We start from the raw sequence: 22,053 nt of genomic DNA, 5'->3' as shown, positions 1-22,053 counted from the left end.
TAACATATAAATAGCATTTCTTCTTTAGAAATGTGTTCCATGACATCCTCTTTCCTGTAACAATCACTGTGGTTTTCCTCAGTTGATCCATACACATAAATGTAGTGACTGTAATGTAATGTTGATTTTAATTCCAATTAAATACTGATGAGTGTCCACTTGGACTGGTTTGAAACAATGTCACCTTTAAGACGGTTACATTTATGGACTATCACATGCCATGTTAATTTTCCTCTGGTCATGTGTCTGTGCCTGAGTGACTGGACATCCTCATCCAACAAATGTTTCCACCAGAGAGCCTTTGGTTTCACTACTGTTGAAACAGCTTATAGCAGGTGTGTCATTGTGCTTGTTCTCCACATAAACCTCAGTGTGCTGTAGTCCTTTACATCTTTATGAATGAATACTTTACATGTCCAGTTTGTGAAAGTTAATATATGTCTCTAATCATTTTTTCAAGCATGTGCACAGCACAGAGAGAGCAGAGAGCTGAACTATCGTGCTGAATCGGCACCCTGGACCCTCTGCTGATGGAAACCCAACACTCGTGGCCACTGAGACCAATTCCAAGAATGCCAAACACTCAGCAATACATATTCTTACAATTTTGTGGGTTCTCAGCATGGCAGTGTGATATAAACAGTTGCAGGTTTCCACATTAAGCTATTGAGAAATCCTATAACTCTCTCACGGCCGCTGTCCATCGTGTTTATCTTGAAAGAAGAGAAGGCGACTTGCTTTGATTGCTAGACTCTTTTAATCAGACTAATACCACCGAACGTGGCTGTGGCAAAACTTTCTGACAAGCTGAATTGATTTCAGTCTGTCTGAAATGGCATTCCAATGAATGACATGGATTATTAACTTCAGAGAGATTATGTGCCTGTGGATAACCCATCAACAGTAAATTAAATGCTGAACCGAATGCCACTGGAAGTGCATCACTGTTGGTAGAGGGGTAGGGGGGGGAAAAAACATAATCATCCAAAATGTGAAACCCTGTCATGATGGTGTTCATGAGGAGTTTATAGTAAATCAGTGTTACTTTTTTTTAATTTTATTAAAACATAAAAATGTAAACATATACAGTAAATAAACAATACACATCTGAGTGGGTTCAAGTGTTCAACACATTTGACAAATATTTAGCACTGGAAATACAAGATTACTGAGGCTGTACTTGCTCATGATGAATGCAGACTAAAATGGTTTGACATCAATTCTAATAAAGGCAGTAAACCCTTCTGAAAACTTTCTCTCTTTTAATAAGAGGAGTGTGTAAGTGTCTGTGTAGCCCCCCTTTTCACATCTTTGTCTTTAAGAACAGTGCCATCTGCTGTTACAGAGGTAGAGGGGAGGGACCACACACAAACACATGCACACACACTCGCATAAACAGTGACCCTCGCTACAACTCACTGCAATGCAGCATAAAAACACCTGCGTATCGCTCGTCTTTGCAGCAATGCAATTCATCTTTAGGACTAGATGTGCCAATTCACATCACTTCTCTTAACGGATGACCACCCAGCCACCCAAAATATGTCGCCAATCACCCACGAGTCAGACTGCTAAATCACATGTCACGGCTTAACTGTGTGGTCATCCGTTAAGAGTAATTCATGAACATTCAACAGGTGGAAATATAAAACACACAGTGATGCCTCAAAACTAAAAAAATGTGCTTTAAATCTGAGATGAGCCGTGATGTTCTCTTTTTAATCAACATATTATTACTATTTCCAACTTTGGTAGTGTGAACTGAATTACTACAAAAGTCACATTAAACATGGTTAGAGAGGTTCTGTTGGGTCACACCTGTCCAATTCAAGGTGCCGACTCCATCCAACTTCATCCCTTCAGTAAACAACACAGTGTATTCACATTAAAAACCTTCTCAGTGGATGATGTTTTCACTGCCTACCAGCCAGCTGAAACGACTTCAAAGCAGCGCTGGATGCTCCATTATGCTGCAGCTCGAACATGCGGAAAGTTACAGATTGCAGCTTTGAGGGGAAAACTAGAAAAATACTTGAGCACTGACGGCTGATGTCATGATGTCATAAAACTGTCACCGGGACCGCACCCTGGAGACTTGAAATGATAATTGCAGCAGCTGCTTTGGTAAGCCACTCAATCCAGTCCTCTTTCACTGAGACCTGCAGTGTGCGTAGCATTAAGCAGTAACAAAAAAATACCCAACATTTAAAATCCTTTTTTTCCCCTCAACTGCAAGTGCTCTGAAACGCCACCACAATATTTTGACCCGAACTCACCCACGTGTCGTAATTTGTGGAATAAGTGAATGGGGCTTATGTGCTACCTTATCAAATCTCTACTCCCTTCATCTTCAATTCCCTTGTTCTTCTTCAGAATTACAAGCTTGCAAAAAAACATAATTGAAACACATACAGCTTCTCCGTGGCTTCGTGCCTTGAGGATGCAATGCGGTGCGCATCCGTATCCATCAGTGCTTTGAGGTGAGAGTTAAGGTGGAGGAGACACGGAAGATCTGAGGCAGCATGTTGCTCAATTGGTAGAACATCTCCTCTGAGATACTCTGTTGATAAAAAGAGAAACAAAAAAGACAGCTAGGCTATTTTATATCATATGAGACTGGAAACAAATTCAACACACATTACGAGGTTCATCGGACATATTCTATAAGATTTGGCAACCTTTTCTGATGAATTAGAGTTGCATGAGAACACCTGACTATAGGACAACTACTAGCTTTGCTTGATTGTTTGATATCCCACTCAAAATTATTGTTTTTATAAATTTATTTTGGATGTGGCTACATATTTTTAATCATCTTATCATTTTTTGTTGTTGTTTTTCCTTCTCTTTCTTTTCTTTCGATGGTATTTCCCATACTGTCAACACTGAAATTTGATATGCAAACTGCTGTGTTATTTATTAATTTGTTTTTTTGTGCCCTCAGTGAAGATTTTTTGGGGGGTTGTTCTGTATGTTTATCTCTTGAAAAACGCAATAAACAAAGTTAAAAAAGAGGAAAAAAGCCAGGCTTAGTGAGTGAAAAAAGGGAGTGAGATTTCTGCATCACAGATGTTTAAAAAAAAAAAAAAAAGCTCTTGTATACACATTTTCAGTCCACACACTGTGTTAATGCGAGGGAATCGATTACCAGCAGTGTGCCCTTGCAAACAATGATACATATGGACTATTTGTGTGTTCAGCCGAGTGTTAACAGCCCCTGTGGTGCCTTTTAACATCACAGGATGTTTTCTTCAGGGAACAGTAGTGTCAAGAAGATGCTGGAATGATGTGAGCTTTCAGCAGCTGTGACTAGAACTGAGGAGACATACCGCATAGCTCTAAGCATCGCCACCCGTCAAATAAGAATGTTAAGTATTAATCTTTAAAAGCGGACTAGCAGACACACGCGCGCATCATTCAGCCGCAGGCGCGCACACAACGTATATTTAGCCGCCGTGTCGCTTTGAAGGCGTAGAAAACAATGTTGTTTCGGTCAGAAGTGTTATTTTGAATAGTGTCTGAGCATGTGAGCTGACAGGAAGCCGATACAGTCGGAGCTTCTGATGCTACCGTCACCTGTCAACATAAAATCATGCTATAGGCTCTGCTGCCTTCCTGACAAACCACAGAAGCTATAGGTATACAACATCCATCTAAATAAAACATCAGTTATGCTTCACCCACCATTGAGATCATAATTAGTTTTTTGGAGAGTATGGAGCAAAATAATGTTCAACGCATGACTTTTTTTATATTATTAAGAAAAAAGGTTAGACCTGAATTTACAAGTGAATTCAAGACTGCAGCTCAGTGGTGGAAAGCTGCACGTTAATCCCACTTCTTATCACACATTTATGTGGCTGAGTCTCCCAACTTTCTTTTATCAGAGCTGTGTAAACACTGGTCAGGAGAAGCCAAAGCTCTATAATCTATGATTTATGACATACCTTTCAAACAGTGTCTCTACTCTGTCTGCATTCAGATGTATATACTGCAAGGCCAGGTGCGCCTTTTGTGATCTTGTGTACACGTGAAGCCTTAGGTATACATTTCTGTCGAATTAACGTGGAGCTTCGCTGGCAGGTGATTGCTTAAAGGATGCTCGTGTGTCACCTTGGCTAGCAGTTGTGAAACCGTGAACGTAGGGCAGCGCATCGTGATTGTGATCTCACCTTGGGCACTAGAAACTGGACCGTGCGTGATATACCTCCATCCCACGAGGCCATCTCCATCATGAAGCCTGCCAATGAAACAGATTGAATTTGAGAGTAGCTGAACAAAACAAAAAAAAATCATCTTTCATTGTTAAATAATCAAGCTGTGAAGTTCGGGTTCACTCCAGGAGATATTTTGAATATCAAGTGCGGAAATTATGTGATTTTGTATAAGCTCAACCTGCCTCTGATTTTCAACATTTTCCACAAAGAGAAACTGTACAGAGCTGTGGAAATGCTTTCAGTACACGAAAACTAACAGAGGGCCAAGAGAATAGCATAGTCAGCTCAAATGAGAAATGGATTTACCAATTATGGGGAAGTGGGCTTTGTGCTTCTTACAAGGTATTACATTTTTTAACTGTATTGTTTATGGTATTTTACAGTCAGTAGAAAGGCGGGAATGTCGGCCTCTTCAAAGAATGATTACAACTCAAGTCCTTACACATTAACTTTGAGAAAAATTAAAAGAAGACTGATGCGTCCAACACACATTTCAGATGAAAAGTTTGAGTTTCAGCTGCAAATACTGCAACTTGTCCCAAGTCATGTTTATATTTGGGCAGTATTCTGTTGTTTTCATGTGCCGTGTGTTCAACTGAATTTTTAGGATACAGCTACAAGTTTCATCTCATTTCTAATCTTTCCTTCCGATTTCACAGATCATTGCAACTCTCTCATCTTACCTTTGACACATTTGAACACCAGCTCGGCTCTCTTAAGACACCACGGTATGGTCATCTCCTGCAGAGAGGAAACGAAAGATAGAAAAACACACAATCATTTTGTTAGTCATGTTTAAAAACATATGAAACATCTGTTCAGTCTGTTGTGTTGAAACAGGAAATTGGATGAAAGAAGTAATAATGTACTTAAAATTAGACAAAACGTAATAAAAACAACAGGAGGATACACTTTACCATTTATAGAATACACTAGAAAATAAGGTGCTGTTATTATCTTTTTTTTTTTTAACATCTTTTTTTCTTTTTTTGAATCATTTTTTGGGGGTGAATCCATGTCTCTTCCTCTTCTTTTTGAAATTCAATATACAGGACTGTGCAAAAGTCTAAGTCCACCATTAGATCTGTTGTTTTAGCAATGCTATAATGACCATATATAATTATTTCTCAGTCTCTATATAAGAACACAACCAGAAATTTGTATGCAGTATTAAAAAACAGAAACAAATCAGAAAAAACAGCTTCTATAGGCTAAAGTGGCAAGTAGCACGAACCTGGCTCTATTAAACTTAAATGTAATGGAAGCCTAATTAAAGTCATTGCTAACATCTGTATTTGTCCTGCTATTTCATGTCAAATGCTGCTGTGAATAAGGTCAATTACATCAGGTTTGTGCAAGACATGCTTGAGCATTACATACACATGTTGTTTAAGTCATTGGAAGCTTGCTAATATGACCAACTAATAAGACCAACTTTCAATCACATCATTCCATTCAAAATGCCAAAGATCAAAGAACTTGACAGACATAAAGGCCACTCTTAAAGGGAAATCAACTTCCGGACACACTCCCCAAAAGAGTTCAAGATATGCTTAGTGCCAAGGGAGGTCACACTAAATACTGACTTTTGCCAGTAGAAGTAATTTTGTTTCTGAAAATTCTGTTTAAAAAAAAATGTGTACATATTTCTGTTGGTACCTTAATAAAGAGACCGAAAAATCAATATGTATGGTTATTAAAACTTTGCTAAAACAACAAACTAGTGGTGACCTTAGACTTTTGCACAGTACTGTATGTATTTATTTATTCACATAATTGCATGACTTTTTATGTGGTTCATGTGGTTTAAAAGCTTTCCTGCTGCATATAATTGTATTGTGTCAAGTGCACCTAGTGAATAATGTTTTGATATTTTGTATCAGCCCCATACAGCTAGGTTTGTTTTCTGTGCTGTAACCTGTTAAAAATAAAAGTGTTAAACATCAAAAATGTGCAGTGTTGGTGGCATTAGTATGGGGTCAATTGTGATACATCACATAATGTGCTTGGTTTTCAACAACCCTCCCTCACATAGAGTCGGAGAGTGTTACACAGCCATGCAAATAAAATGTTGTATATATTACATATTAACTGGGTCAAACACAAAGTCCTCTGTCAGGTGACCGTAGATCAGATTTGGCAGCTTTTACAAATGCGACTATCCCCATGCAAACTGCCATCACCTCCCCTTCAGTTTTTAGTGTGTACACTTGACCTCAGCTGGTCTTCATCTCCGCAGTCCACCTTTGCTCACAGTGAGGAGCGTCGGATAGGTTAAGTCTGAGCCCCACACACACACACACACACACAACATAGTTTTTCTCCCACTGAGAAATCTGTTGCTCCCATCCCAAGTCAACAAACTGAATCCGGGAACTGGAGGCAGGGGTGTTAGTCTCATGTTTGGGCCAATTGCGTCACCTGCTAACCAGTTTGCGCTGGAGATAAACTGCACTGGCTTGAGCAATGGGTCTGATGAATTGGCAAGTTTACCTATTATGACTGAAGCTGTGTACCGGTAAACAGCAGAGCAGCACTAAAAGCAGCAGTTCTCTTTGCCAAGTCACTGAGGCTAAGAAAGAGGCATTTTTACAACCAGAGAACAGAACGCGGAGTTGTGAAATTGAGTAGGAGTCATTGTCTTCAAACTGGCTCCCCTCAAATTGCTTTACATTGTTTTCAATTTCCTCCTCACCAACTTTTAAACGTGTAGCATGTTGTGTCATGAAGCAATTCATCCGTCTTCCTTCCCCTTGTGTTGCTGACAAGAAGAAGACAAACATCCAACAATAAGAATACGAGGCACGGCCTTGTCGTATTTTGATTGCAAGTCTGCACTTCATATAGACCGTGTCGGTTGTTTTAACGCCAAAACAAAAGAAAAGGCTTGTACAAACAGGCAAACGTCTTCACTAAACGGGAAACGAGACCGAAAAGAAGACAACAGATGGAAATTTTTGATGTGAAACCAGAAGCTATGAATTAAAGATCCTCTGGTTTCCAGAGGCTTCAAAAAGTTAGAGGACTTTGGTTATGTAAACAGACCCTTGATTAGACATGAGAAGAAAAATTGTGCCGGGCATGTTGGGGCATGAGTGCATGCCAGCCAGAGGCTTGCTGAGAGTTTGCTTTCAATCTTAAGGGATTCTCATTTTATTGTATTTTCCTTTTTAATCAGCTGAAGAAGCTCTGATGAAGCTGCTATTTCAGTTCAAAGACAAACCCAATTCCAATTACTTGCAGCAAATCAAATAATATATGATCTTAATGGCAAAGATTGTCTTCAGATATAGAAGAAAAATCCAATTTTTTTTTGATCGGCCTGAACTCATCTGGATCCGGGGTCGGTTCATCAACCACTGAAGGCTCCTTCTGTTACGTTCCCCTCCTGTGTGAGTACAGAGTGCTGCTGTACACACACACACACACACACACACACACACACACACACACACGCACACGTACTGAGTAAACAGAATAGTTCACGACTCTCTACTTTGCCCTGCTGGTTTTCAAACCTGGGAAATGTTCAGTTGCAGGGTGAAATTCACAGCCAGTGCTTGTGGAGCCAGACCACAGCTGAGGGACACAGTGCACAAACAAACAGAGGCAGAATGGAGGGCAATAGACTGTGAACCAAGGTTAAAATCATGGAAACTTCACCCATCATCAAGTCAACTCAGTCTTTTCTTTTTCAATGTTTTTCACGATTCTGAATAAGTTTGATCAGTACTACTATTATTTCATGGTATGCATCGAAACCAGAGGTCACTAATAGGCAGACCGCGGACCCAGACCTGTAACTGATGAAATATTGATTATTGTTAAATTTTGTCTGAGCGTTTCTATTTTTAACTTTTTTATTATGGTAAAAGTGGAGCAGCCCTATGAAACTCACAGACCACTGTGCATAGCCTATCTTCTGTGACACTAATCAGCCAATCAAATCTGTGCATTCGGACACACGGACTGAAAAGAGGAGAGAGAGAGAGGTGGCAGATAAGAGGTAAAACTAAACACTTTATTTAAGAAGCACAATCAAAAGCTTTCTGTAATGTACTTTATTTTAAAATGCCATCTTTATTTGATATAAGAAAATACATTTTATCTTATTCTTTTTTTATTCCTATTTTATTATTTATTTGAATCCCACAATTAGAGTGTGAATACTAATAAATGTAAATGAATTCTACTGTATTTATGTGACAGTCTACAATCTAGCCACTAGACACAGATGCTGATGGAACTACAATGCTACTTCAAGCTACTGAAAAATAACTCAGACATTATGATGTTCTGGACCCTCTCTGGAAGAAACTTTCACAAATAGGACCTCAGTGAATTTGAATTGAACACCCCTGATCTAAACCACTAGGCCTCAAGTTCAGTCGCCCATGTTAAAACTAACACAAAAACTCAACTACAGTGTTAGTTATGGCTACAGTCATGGTTACACTGTAACCCTCTCCTAATCTGTTGATGTCAAATGTTAAGAAGGCAAACAATTGTACTGTCCAACTCAAACATTTACTTTACTGTGCACTCTATTTTCTCCATGACAGTGCAACGAAAAGGATTAACTCTGTAAACAGTTTGCAGAGCCTCACACAAAGATGGATTGCGGTTTTGGGAAGGAGGCTGAGACGGAAATGTGCGTCAGCAGTATTCTCATCTGCTCTTCAATCAATCTTTATTTATATATATATACAGTATGTAGCCCCAAATCACAACAAAAGTCATCTTGAGGCACTTTACACACAGAGTATATCTAGACCGTACTCTCTTACCTCCGACATGTCGTGGACAAGCAGCAGAGGGACCGTGACGGTGGTGATGTCATGAGTGCAGCAGACCTTCAGGATGTTTCTCAGGCCCATGATGGCCGGATCCCGAGCCGTGATGTTCCCTGATCGCACGTTGTCGTCCACGCACAGGTGGAAGACAGCGTGGACCTCTGACAGGTTGGAGTGCCGGGAGATGTAAAACTCACCTTGAGGAAAGAGACAGCATGGACAAATGACAGCGTGTTGCATAAATGGCACGATGATCAATAAATAAGTGATTCTTTTGGTATTTTAATCTGACCACGAGTCAGTTTTCATTACCTGGAAGGATGTTAGAGGGATTTCTTTCAACATTTTTGCTTTTATCATCACCTCCATTCCTCGGAATCTCTATAAGGGCAGAGAAGTGAACAATAAAGCGTTCAGTATGCAAAAACTACTACCTAACTAGATACATAGTGGCAATGGCAGCTCTACTTTCCATAAAAGGCTTGTAAACTGGCAAGAATGTTTCAATACAAAGCTCTACTCAATGAACCACTCTGCCCCCTCTGCTGTGATAAAGATCTGGACACATTTCTTCATCGTTGCATTAGCAGTGACGTTTCCTCTACTTCCCGACAGGTTTCGTCCCCCTCCTCGTACAGCTGGCCTCTTACTCACATCCTCCAACTCTCTAAAAAGGCCTCAAACACTGCTACATTCATGCATTCATACATTTCAATTCATTTTATTAAGAGTTAAGAGTTTGAATTGTATTCTCTATTTCTGTTCCTTTCTGTGTCAAAGTGAGAGCTATGGAGGCAGTTTCTTGTCTAGTATCAGCTAAACATCCAATCAGATAACTTCAGGGATCATCATCAAAGTGAGTTAGAAGAAGTGAGGCAAAACAAACAACTCTAAGCACTAACAGTTTGGCGCTCGCACGGTGGATTTCGTATGACTGCTGCCCTGTTAAACTAAGGCCGTGAGAATAACATTATTACCAAAGCATTTTATAAAGCATAGCTGGCTAAAAGAAGGCATCTTGGCTGTCTAGAGTAATATTTTTTTTTGTTCTGTGGGCATGTTCACTCTACATTACAGCAAAGAGAACTGAGGAGGAAAGTCTAACCGGGTTGGTCTTTGTGCTTGCTGCTCCGCTGGGCTCTGGCATAGAGCACCACCTGCTGCACCTCCTCCAGATGCTGCTCCAGGCAGGGAAAGTGGAAGTCTGTGCACTCCTTGTCCACTGTTGCAAAGTCTGGTTGAACACAAAGGAGGTCAAGGATGAAATGGTGCATAAAAAGCAGCTTCGAACATCACTCTAACATAACAGTCTTTACACATGTGAAATGACCAGCTGGATTGATGGTGTCCCTATCATGCTTTTTATACAAGATTATACTGATGCTATGTATTACACTATCATTGCTTTAAATGTGGGTGTAGGTATGTTTCAGTGTACATATCTATGAGTGTATGAGTGCATGTGTATGTATACATTATTTTAGCGGATGAGTGCATCCATATGTTTGTGAGTGTGCTTGCACATATAGATATATACATTATTTTCTTTCAGCCTTGTGAGAGGTGGGTGGAGGGGTTGAATTGTTGTTAATTGTTCATTGCTCTGTAACCTGAAAACAGACTATAAATAAAGTGCTTTAAAAAAAGCTGGCTCGACTTTACTCTCTCTTTTTTTTCTGTTTCACAATGTCTCCATACTCCCTCTCTAAATATATAACTTATGATGAATGGAGTGTTTAAACCAAACATCCAAAGAAGTGTGAAAGATTAGTGTTACTCTCACAGTAAAAGTGAGAGACAGTCAATGTTACAATTCACTGATGCTGAAATATAACAGAGCATTGCAAGAATTCATGTGGAAAACATAAACATGCTGATCATCCAGTGAGAAACTGTACTAAAAAAAAAACTTAAAAAAAAATAACATTACATTACATTTTATTATATATATATATAAATTATACAACATGCAATCGGACCTCTCTTGATGCCGCTGTAGGAGTTGACCCTGTTGTCTACCAGCAGCACTAGACCACAGAGCGAGGAGGAGTACAGAGAGAGGGCCGTCTGTAGCCGCCGCAGCTTTGTCCCGCTGCTGCCGTGCCGCCGGTGCTTACAGAAATCCAGCACGTCTGCCCGGACCAGCCGCAGGTTGTGCATGGTCTTCAATTGAGCTCCTGGTTAAAATAATAGCAAGTACACACAGATACAAACACATTAAAAAAATCAATATAGGTCACATTTATACTGAGTCTAAAAAATCTTAAGAAACGTACTAAAAATAGAACACAATTAAAGTGTTTTATGAAGATAGTTACTGATACGTCAGCTGTCACATAACTGTGTATTAAGCATGTTAGACGTCAAGCACCTAAGTGTATGGTGAAGCTCTCCTCCAGCTGAGGCTGCTCCTCAAACATCCTGGCACCAGAATCTGGAGGCTCTGACAGTTGGCTCTGCTGCACCTTAATCTCCTCGCTGGGAAATCAATCAAGCAAACAAATCAAAAACATACGGAATTCATTTTTTTATCAGTTCAAAGAGAGACTGAAGAGTTTCATTCAGGTTTCATCCCAGAGAGGAAACAAACAAACTGCTATTTGAGCATTTTCATGAAGGACCTTTTAACCGCCCTGAACAAGACATGATGGGGTTTATCATACACTCTTCGTAACGTAAAAGGAAAAATGCACCCTGGCAAAAAAGTAAGCACTAGTTTTGTGATCATAGATGCTCAAGCAGCAGTTTCATGGCTACTTCTGCAGACAATAAACTAGCTGAAACTAGATGAAAGGCAGTAAGATAGTACACTATTTGATTATTACCAGATATTAATGTTACATACAATTCAAAACAATTAGCTTGCATGACAGATGTTAGTCTAAGTTGTGTGGATTCATTCAACACTTTCGCTGACAAAAACATATGAAACAGTATCAAAGGAATCAAAAATCCAATGTTAATTCTGTTAGCAAGTTGTTTTTTTTCTTTTCTGGTGTACAGCTTGAACTAAAATGCATATTTATAAAGTGCTCTCAGTGCTGATGTGGAATATATCGAGTTCCTCCCACACATAACAAAATAATGATATTCATCATTAAAGATAAACTGATGCAGGGTCAGCACATTTTTGCCTACAAAGCTCTTAGCACACAGGTCGACGTGGTATCTGTGTTTTGATGGATTACCCAATATACTGTATGCAAAGGGGGGTGAAACCTACATTTAAACCAACACTATGCTGGGTTACATTACTATTATCCACTAGTATCGTTCTTCTTATCCCAAGATACCTGTAATAACTGATACAGCAAAGCGAAGCGTCAGTCCAAACATATTGACTTCTTGTAATCACTTCTCTTTCTCTGTAAATGGAGCGTGTACTTCAAAGGGTCGGCAGACATGTCTTGTTGTGGATTAGATCCTGTTGGCATCCTGTTAGTGAAAGGTCAGTTTGATCTGGAGTGAAGATCCAAATAGCCACACATTCCCATAAGGGACATTTAGAGCGTTTTATTTTGTTTCCTTTTATGAGTCACCTAAACAAGATGGTGCTGTTTTCTTTTAGATTCTGCTCCCCAACCTACTCCCCAGCTTCCTTCCTTTTTTTTTCCTTTTAATCACTCTGTTTTGTCAGTGTTTTGTTTTTTTTTAAGATTTTTTTTTTTTGGCATTTTGCCTTTATTTGCGAGTCAGTGTAGCAAGACAGGAAACAAACAAAGAGAGTGGGGTGCAACGTCTAATGAGGCGTCCCCTTGCCAGGAAGTGAAGCATGGACATTGTGGTTACACAGCATGCCAGGGTATCTACACATTTACAAGTACACATGTAATGACTTTTAAGACCTTTTTAATACCTCTTTAAGGAAAGAAATAATACCATAGCTGCGTCTCGTATTAAACAGTGGTGGAGGAAGTATTTAGATCCTTTACTTATGTTAAAATACTAATGACACTTCAAAAATAGCATGGGTTACTATGGTGTAAGATTTTCAAGTACTTAATACAGAAAAGTGTCACATGTGACTCATGTACTAATATATATTATATATTATGAGACTAATAAAAATGCTAAAGCAGGATTTTACTGTTGTAGTGGGTTGAAATGGAGCTCGTTTTGAAGTAATTTATATAGAACTGCAACTAATGATTAGTTTCATTATAGTTCCAACTGCTGATTGGTTGGTTATGTAAAATAATCAGAAAATAATGAAAATAATGATAAATAACAAACTGAACAAATATAATTAGGCTCATTCACTCTGTGACAGTTCAAATCTAACTTAACTCCTATAATTCAAGACATATTTATACCATCAAAAACTAAATTTAAAACATTCTAAGACATTTTAAAGGATCTGCAGGGACTCTGGAATGCACCTTAACCATTAGGTCACTAGGGCGCCCCTGATTCATCAGTGCTTCATGATTTAATATTCACTCTAATTCAAGGCTTAATCACTTTACTAATAACCTAAATTAAACCTTACAATCAACCCCTACAAGCCATCTTTTTTTTTTTCTTTATTCTACAATAACTTTCTGAGCTGCTGTATCCGCACGTTGAATTCATCCTCATCTGCAGTGCAGCTTTTTTCTTTTTCCTTTTTCTACCTAACAAGAGTAAGCAGCCGACTCCGGTGTTCATTATCTTGGATCAAATGTTTGTGTTTTCTCCCTCAGATTCGAAAGAGTGAGTCAGATCGTCGCGGAAACGAAAGAGCCTGTGTGGGTGTTAAAGCACGTCTTCAGATTACACATGTGGGAACGCAAAACAAAGGCCGCGCTTCACTTCACACACACAAACAGACACACACACATATGATATTGTAACAGACTTTTCTTGTTGTTTTTTATGTACACACCTATACATGGAGAGAAACTCACTTAATTTGGCTGCTGTTGCTGGATTTCCTCAAGTCTTGGTGCAGTTTGATGACCCACTCCTGATACTCCTGCTTTTGAATACTTGTCACTTGCTTCAGCTCACTGGCCCACTTGTTCTCCAGCACCTGCTCAAATGAGATAATGTCAAACACAGGCACACACAGCATAGTTTGACTGGGAAAGGTAGGATCAATTGAATCTGTGCTTGCAACATTTACAAAGTGAACCTCCTGAAATATCTGTGGTGAAATAATAACATGGGTTCTGCACTTAGATCATGACACACCAGGTTTTAACACTGCTTCAGACTACACAGCACTCCAGATTCTGTTTTTTGTTGGGGTTTTTTTTTTACCTGCTGAGCATCAAAGTGTTGAGAGGCTACTGCATTTACATCCTGGTCACTCAGAGTGTTCCCCAGCTCATGCATCACTTTGTCCATTTCTGCTGCTTGCCTGCCACACAGAAAAAATATATACAGCTTTTATTAGACCAATGAGTAAAATGCATCATCATCCATACAATTTATGAGTAGCAGAAATGAGAAGAAGTATCAAATCTGTTTCATTGACAGCTGATTGACTTAACGTTCCATCATAAATTGAGAAAACCTTTGGTGGGATGATTTAACCCTTACATACTGTTCAGGGTCTAATTTGACCCACATTTGAGAGAAGAAAAACGCACCTTCAAAACTTTTCTTTTAGCCAAAAATTTGAAGAATTTTCCTAATGTGACCCAAAATACACAAAAATTGGAAATATTTCAACTTTTTAAAACATTTTTGTGTAAAAAATAAAAAATAAACTCTAAGGACTAATCACCAGCTTATTAATGACTGATTAGGTATTCATGAATGATTTGCGGTTCAGAAATGATGTATAGAGACTAATAATGAGGGGAGATTGTGAACACTATGTAAGGGTTAATAAGGACTAAATGATCTACCATAAAAAAAATCTACTTAGATTTCAGTGAAGCTTAGAGATTCATCTATATAAATAATTTACAGCTCTTCAATGCAATAAGTACAAAGAAATATCTTGATAAAAGCAAAGTGGAGGTATCTTTGCCCTCTCACATGTCTCTTCATGTATGAATGTATGTTACTACATACATTTTTTTTACATTATGTTTTCTAACCTTAAACTCATCTATAAATGCCTAAATAAGCCGGCTCCTCGGGTGCTCAGTGACATGATGGGACTTGTCAGGATATTTTTTGGCTCAACAACACGAGGTGCCTCTGCTGAATAATCACTGGACAAACAGCATTTCTGTTCAGGGGATCAACATGTGGAATTCTTTATGTACAGAGCTCAAAATGGATCGTGACTGGGAACATTTTAAAGTCAATCATGTAGTCATGGCCGATCTGGTGCTTGTTTATGAAACTTTTATAGTATGTTTGTATGTGTTTTGCGCTCCTTTGATGTACTTTGCTGTTGAGCTTCATGTTGTAATGTAGGTATATGTATTCTTGAGTCTTGTGCAGCTTCATATGTATTTTCCTGTTGACTTTTTATGTATTTTAAAAGCCCATCTATGGTAAGGCATCGCAAAAGAGCTTAAGCTATAAATGCTGTGGTGTGTGGCATAAGTTCATGTTGTATACTCGTCCCTATACAAATAAACATTAAATAATTAATAGAAAAACTATGCAATTCAATGCTGCTGCTCCAATATTGTAAGAATTAGAAAAACAAATTTGACAGCAAAACTGTAGTATGGAGTCAGCAATCCACAATGTGACTTTACTAGGGTTGCAAAATTCTGGGAATTTTCAAAGTTGGAAACTTTCAAGGGGACTAACAGGAATATATGGGAATTAACAGGAATATATGGGAATTTACGGAAAAAACGGAAATTTACAAAATGACATGTTAGTCTATAACAAGGAACTTAAATGTAGTTAGAAAAAAACATATTGTAGCATAATCTTGGTTAAAACAACCAGATTTAATGTAAATACAGTTGAATATCTCCCCTATTCCTCAATCACATGCACATAGCACATTACTTACTGCAGGGTCACACCACCTACATGCACAGTGCATTCCTCCATCACATGCAATGATGATTTCTAGAACCCTGGACTATTGATACCACACCTTAGAACTCACATCACAGGACTACTGAAGCCACACATTTGAACCCAATTCTTTCAATGAAAGAACTGATCACAGTTCTAATCACAAATAAATCATAAATATGAATGTTGTTTTTATTAATTGTATTAGTTTGCATTCATGTCTGCTTATGACAAAATGAAATGTTTATATTTATGTTTGTATACAGTTAATACAGTTTGTATAAATTGCCCCAAATTACCAATTAATTCCCATTATTTCCCATAAACTCCCAGAATTCCCATGGAAAGTTTCCAACTTGGAATATTTCCAAAATTCCTCAGCTTAACTTCATATGGAAAGTTTCCAGAAATGTACCTGAAATTTATCGGAAATTGTACGCCCCTTTGCAACAACTTTACAGAAACAGATCTGGAAGAATACAGTATGTTAAGGACAACCAGGATTTTGGTTCCAGGCAATAATCCCTCCCACTCACCTCTCCTGCAGCTTCTTAATCTCCATGTCTCTCTCACTGATGAGCTCTGAGATGCTAACAAAGTAGTTGTGCTCCAGGTTGAGAAGGGTATCGGAGGCAGGGGAGTGGATGAGCTCATGATAAACATCTGCAAAGTCCTCATCCCAGCTGGGCTCTTCAGGCCGAGCATGCTCCAGGGTGGTCTGAGAGGGTGACAGAGGAAAGAAAAAAATAGATACATAGATAGATTGTTTGATTATTGCAGTGCCCCATCACTATCTTGTGAGGTTATCATTGTAAGCGTGATGGCTGCAGGTACAAATGGGGCCCTCATCAGGCTGCAGAGTCTAAATTGAAGAGATTCTTTATTGTATGAAACTTGAACGTGTCATTGTGGCTGATGATCTGCTGCACCTGTGAGTAAAAGTGTTTGTCCAGTAGAAAATGTGAAACTACTTTCACTAAATCATCACTGTGTTGTTAAGAGGAACACAAAAGAGGAAGAACTAAATGCAAAATATACTACACTTTTCTTTTTTTTTCTCGATGTTATGCTTCGCTAAATAAACCAGGGCAGTTGATGTACCCCGTCCATAATTAGAAAAGCAACAGAATCTGAAACTCCTCTATTTATACAGGCTCAGGAATCTTTGGGCCACAAACATGATGGACACTGGAAAGCATCCATGTGTATTTCTGTGTGACTGCAGTAAAATGTTAACGGTTAGCCAGTCCTAAATGTGCGAGTGCAGTGGGCCAGAGGGGCTTCACAGCAGCCCCAAGTCTTTTTATAAATGCCTGCGCTGGTTACAGCCCAGTTTAGATGCCTGAACTTTGAAGTGTAAAACCCAAATGATCTTATTCACTTTCTCTAAAGTTGAAATGGGAGACGTTCATTTTCAAAGAAATGCGTCAGTGAGAAGAGCGTGCTCTGATGGAAAAGTGACGACTCTGTTTTCAACAACGCACGCCGCTGCCGCCGTCACATATTGGATCTCTGGGAAGAAACGCATCAAAGTGTAACCGAGCGAAAATGAGTAAGGGAGACACTAAATGCAGCAAACAGGCTTATGTAACAAGTTTTTTTTTCTTCCCCAGAACTCCTGAATAATCAGTTTGCAAATGCACCGCTCTAACGTCTATTTAAATTACTTTAATGATCCGTGACTGCCCCGAAGTTAACGGGGAGCATTCAAGGACACTTCCGCAACACTCTGCTGTGCTACTACACAAACATGGAGTAGTGGATATGTGATCGGTGTGTGTTAAGCAGTTGCTGTCTGAAATTAACTTTTTGGAACACCTGCCAAGAATACAACATGTTGTCCAAATTATTTGGCTATTCTTAGAGAAATATCTGACTTTTTTAATCATTTGTGTGTAGAATCAATTCAGGTCACTCCCTTACTTACAATATATTCTAATAATTACTCATGAACAACAGAATTTGAATTCAAACGAAAAAAGATTATAGACATGGCGTGCTTGTGCTATAAACCACTAATAGCTGACAGAAAGGTTGATGTTAGATTTAGGCACAATAAAATACTGAGATGTGTCACCTCTCACCTCCACATAAGACCTGGTCCATGCGCTGGTGAGCTGGTTTACATCCACATCTCCTGTTGTGATTCTCTGCAGGGCCAGCTCCGCCTCTCTGTCATAATCCAGAGTGGTCTCCTTCTCGATGAAGTTGGAAAGTGACACTTTTAGCTCTAAGAGAAAGAGCAAAGAAAAGAAAAGAAAGGCTTGTTGGACACGGGAGAAATAATGTGCTGGATCAGAGAAATTATTGGTTTTGAATTATTTCAAATAAACTGATGTTTCTTCTCCAACTGTGTACATTTAGACAGAGTTTAGGGGAGCGTACAGAGTAGTATGGGGGTCCTGCATCAGTCTAAATGTAGTAATAACATTAGTAGTAACCTTTTCGATGGTTTTGACAATTTTCACAAACTGCACATGATGGTGCAATATAAGTATTTTGGATATACTACTGTACCTCAGTTCAACTGTGCAATATATGAGTGTGTATATATGCATGTGTATGTATATGTATGTATATGTGTGTATTTTTTTCCACCTAAAATATGTGCAACATTACTACTATTGTTGTTTGTTTTATTGTTTGTTTACATACTTATTATTTATTGTTCTTTATACTCTCTATTGATGTTCTTCTATTTTTTACTGTCCACTTGCTACAATAATGTAGATTTCCCCACTGTGGGACTAAAGGAATATCTTCTCTTATCTTATCTTAGTTTTCCTACATCTCTACATATAATGTGGTTTCAAGAATGTAATAATAATATTTCATATGTGTTTTATTTTAGTAAAATAATCATGCTTAATGATAGATTATAGGTATTTAGAACTATGTTTATATATGATCATTTTTGCATTCACCAAAAATCCATTAAGTGTCAGTGTTGTTCAGTAGTAGACTGTGACAAATATGACCCCTTATAATAATCAGAATGTAGATTTTTTTTTATGATTTGTTGATTTCACTTTTACAAGACAAGTCAAACTTTATTTGTACAGCACATTTAAAACAATCACAGTTGACCAAAGTGCTGAACAAGCCAAAAATACCAACGTTAATTAATATTCAAATAAAACAAAGAAATTGGAATTAAAGAAAACAATAGATGTAAAAGTTGTTGCACAATACACTCGAATTGATAGCTAGTGAGAAGAGGAGGGTCTTCAGCAGCGATTTCGAACTTTACAGGGTCTGAGCAGTCCTTATATGATTAGGTAAGCTGTTCCAGATATTAGGAGCAGCCACCTCAAAGGCTCGGTCGCCTCTATTTTTGTGCCTGGATCTCAGAACATCCGAGAGCATCTGGCTGGTCGACCTCAGAGCTCTAACTGGAGTGTGATGATGCATGAGTTCTGCTAGATAAGGTGCTGCAAGAACATTTAAAATCTTAAAAGGAAGCAATACATTTTTTTTTTAAATCAACCCTAAAACAGGGCAGGGAGCCAGTGGAGAGAGGCCAGTACTGGGGTTATGTGATCACGCTTTCTTTTACCAGACAGAAGACGAGTAGCTGAGTTTTATACTAACTGTGCACATGATGAAGAGACTGTGATCCACATCCACATAGAATTACAATAGTCTAACATAGTCTAGCATGAATAACTCTCTTGATATCTTTTGGAGAGAAACCAGCCTTCACTTTGGTGAAAAGTCTTAACAGAAAAAATATTTCACAACTGAACTATTCTGTTTATAACATTTGAAAGGAGCTGTCAAAAAGCTGTCTTTGTGTAATTCTGCGGTATGGATGTCTACACATGAGATTAAGTCTGTGTATGGTTTGCATCTCCTTTAAGGAGTTCTTGTACTGTGGTGTATGTCTAGAAGACATTATACAGGATGTAATGTGTTGAAGGAATGATGTATTTTGATATCAATAAAAAAGATAATTACAAAAAAAAAAAAAAAGACTGAAAAAGTTTTAAACCATCCAAGTTTTGATATCTTTTAAACAGACCAGTAAAGGCTGGACTGATTATTTACTTTTTGTTTTTATAAGCAGGTTGATTTGTATATTGTCTGCAAAACAAATAAGTTGGAGATGAAGTGAAATGTTTCCCCAAATAAATGCTTTTGTTCAGGCTAGTAAATGACTGATGTTAAGATTAAGGTCATAGTTTGCAGTTTGGATCAACCACTCCTAGCAAAAGAAGTGGATAGAGTGCAGTTGGTAAAGGATGTTTCATTTAATAAAGTAACCAACTCCACCAACTAGTTGTGAAATGGATCTACTTTTTCTGAGTGGGGCACTCACCGTGTTCTATGTAGCAGGGTATTTTATGTAGCAGCATCAGGCGTCCATGAAGGTCATTGATGTTTTCTTGAACGGGGAACTGCAGAGGTACTTTAAGGACACAGTTGTGTTTTCCTGCCCTGAACTCAAACACAAATTCCTTTTCAGCTGTGCTGCTGCTTTTCCCTTTGTTCTTTTTCATGGTTTAAGCTGAAAAACAGAAGTCAGCAGTTACACGTGAATGGAAATGATACTCTTTAACGTCTCTATGAAGAAATAATGCTCATATGCGGTGAGAAAAATACAGTTTTCCTTAAATCTGTCCCTCTTTGACCAAAAGTCTAATACTCGATTAAGTGAAATCTATTATTAATACAGTCATGCGCACACCATCTTCTCACTTTTTCTATTTATAACGTCCCCAATTATTAATAATCCAACTAATTAGGATAGGTCGAGTGTTTTTCTTCTTCCTTTAGCCTATCATCATTAGCAGCACAGCTAACGTTTAGGTTGGAAGCTACAACTAATGACAGCAATATGTATCAATCAGTGGTGAATATGTATAGCTGGATAAAGCGTGTTCATTCATGAGTTGAACATAGAAATGTTCTAAGAAGCAGATTTACCTGAGTATGGGTGGTTGCAGTATTTCCTGTTGCAAACACAGCTCTGGTGTTTGGTTCAGTCAGCTGATTGTTTCAGTGTGACATGTGACAGAAAAAGCAGTTTCGCGACTCGCGACATTTATAATTTTTAATTGTATATCTGAGCTATAGTGATATGAACCTGAGAGCTTGATAAGTTCATTAAACTGTATAGGTATTTTTTTATCGGTGTCTTTTTCACATTTTTAAAGCACAAAGCGGCGGTACAGAGTCACGAATCATACATAGAGAACCCAAAGTTTAATTTACAAGAATGTTTTTCTGATACACTACCGCCCCCTGCTGGCAAAAGTGCTCAATCACTTTATGAATGAAAGTCACAGAAAAGCGATGGTTTATTTTTCTATATGCCGACAGCAAAACTTCAGGCAAGGCAAGGGAATACTAACATTGTGGAGATGGTATTAATAAATGGTATAATATTATAAATGTTTTTATCCGTAGGAAAATTACGAAAAAGATACTCTCACTTATGTCTGAAAACTGAAAAATATAATAACATACATTTGACCGGTCCAAGTATAGTAGTTTTTATTATAGTAGTTAGAGGATTATATACTTGAGTTATTTCATTAGTATCAAGATGTTTATTGAACGTGTGAATTAACATGTCAACTTTACACTAAAATAACTGATGGACATAAAAATTTCCATTTACATACAACCTTTAACATTCCTTGTAATGGTGGTACTATTCCAAAAAGAGATGAAAGAATAAGAGAAGAAAAGAGTTTCCATTTATCCTTTCAGTCAGATTTTTCTTTTTTTTAATAAATAATTTTACCCTCTTTTTTATGTGTTTCGGACGTAGTTGCTCTTGGTGGTAGTTGTTTAAGTTGTGCATCTATTTATTTATATAAATTGATATTTCATCACTTCTAATTAACATCTGCTAAAAAAAAAGAAGTAGTCTAAATATGAACTGTGCATCTTACGGTTTTCTGGTGAGCAGATGTAGTTTGAACAATTGGCAAAGGATAGTCATCTAAATACAGATTTCCACATACATGCCGTGTAGAATGTATTTTATTTTTATATGGCTAGAAAGTGATTTTGTGTGCACGCGCACTACTGTTTGAGTGCACGTATGCACGCTCCTGACGCGTGCGTGTGTTTTCTTCAAGTTTGAGTGGATAAGGGACCGTGTACCAATAGCAGCT

The 22,053-nt window shown here is 38.2% G+C and overlaps 1 protein-coding gene across 1 annotated transcript; it reads right to left on the bottom strand.

Annotated features, from left to right (window-relative positions):
- Positions 1–1,035: 1,035 nt before the first annotated feature.
- ferry3 (FERRY endosomal RAB5 effector complex subunit 3) lies at positions 1,036–20,907 on the bottom strand. The gene is made up of 14 exons (XM_062420337.1): positions 20,855–20,907; positions 20,247–20,435; positions 18,013–18,158; positions 16,465–16,646; positions 14,252–14,351; positions 13,897–14,021; positions 11,382–11,488; positions 10,990–11,187; positions 10,116–10,244; positions 9,323–9,391; positions 9,005–9,207; positions 4,901–4,958; positions 4,173–4,240; positions 1,036–2,560 (listed from the first exon to the last, which is right to left on the bottom strand). The coding sequence occupies exons 2-14, from the start codon at positions 20,425–20,427 to the stop codon at positions 2,468–2,470; spliced, it is 1,659 nt and encodes a 552-aa protein (XP_062276321.1). The 5' UTR covers positions 20,428–20,435; positions 20,855–20,907; the 3' UTR covers positions 1,036–2,467.
- Between the last annotated feature and the right edge of the window lie 1,146 nt (positions 20,908–22,053).

This window comes from Scomber scombrus, chromosome 6 (genome assembly GCF_963691925.1).
Source record: "Scomber scombrus chromosome 6, fScoSco1.1, whole genome shotgun sequence".
NCBI lineage: Eukaryota > Metazoa > Chordata > Actinopteri > Scombriformes > Scombridae > Scomber > Scomber scombrus.
Note: the sequence above shows the minus strand (reverse complement) of the source record. Positions and strands in the feature narration are given on the sequence as shown.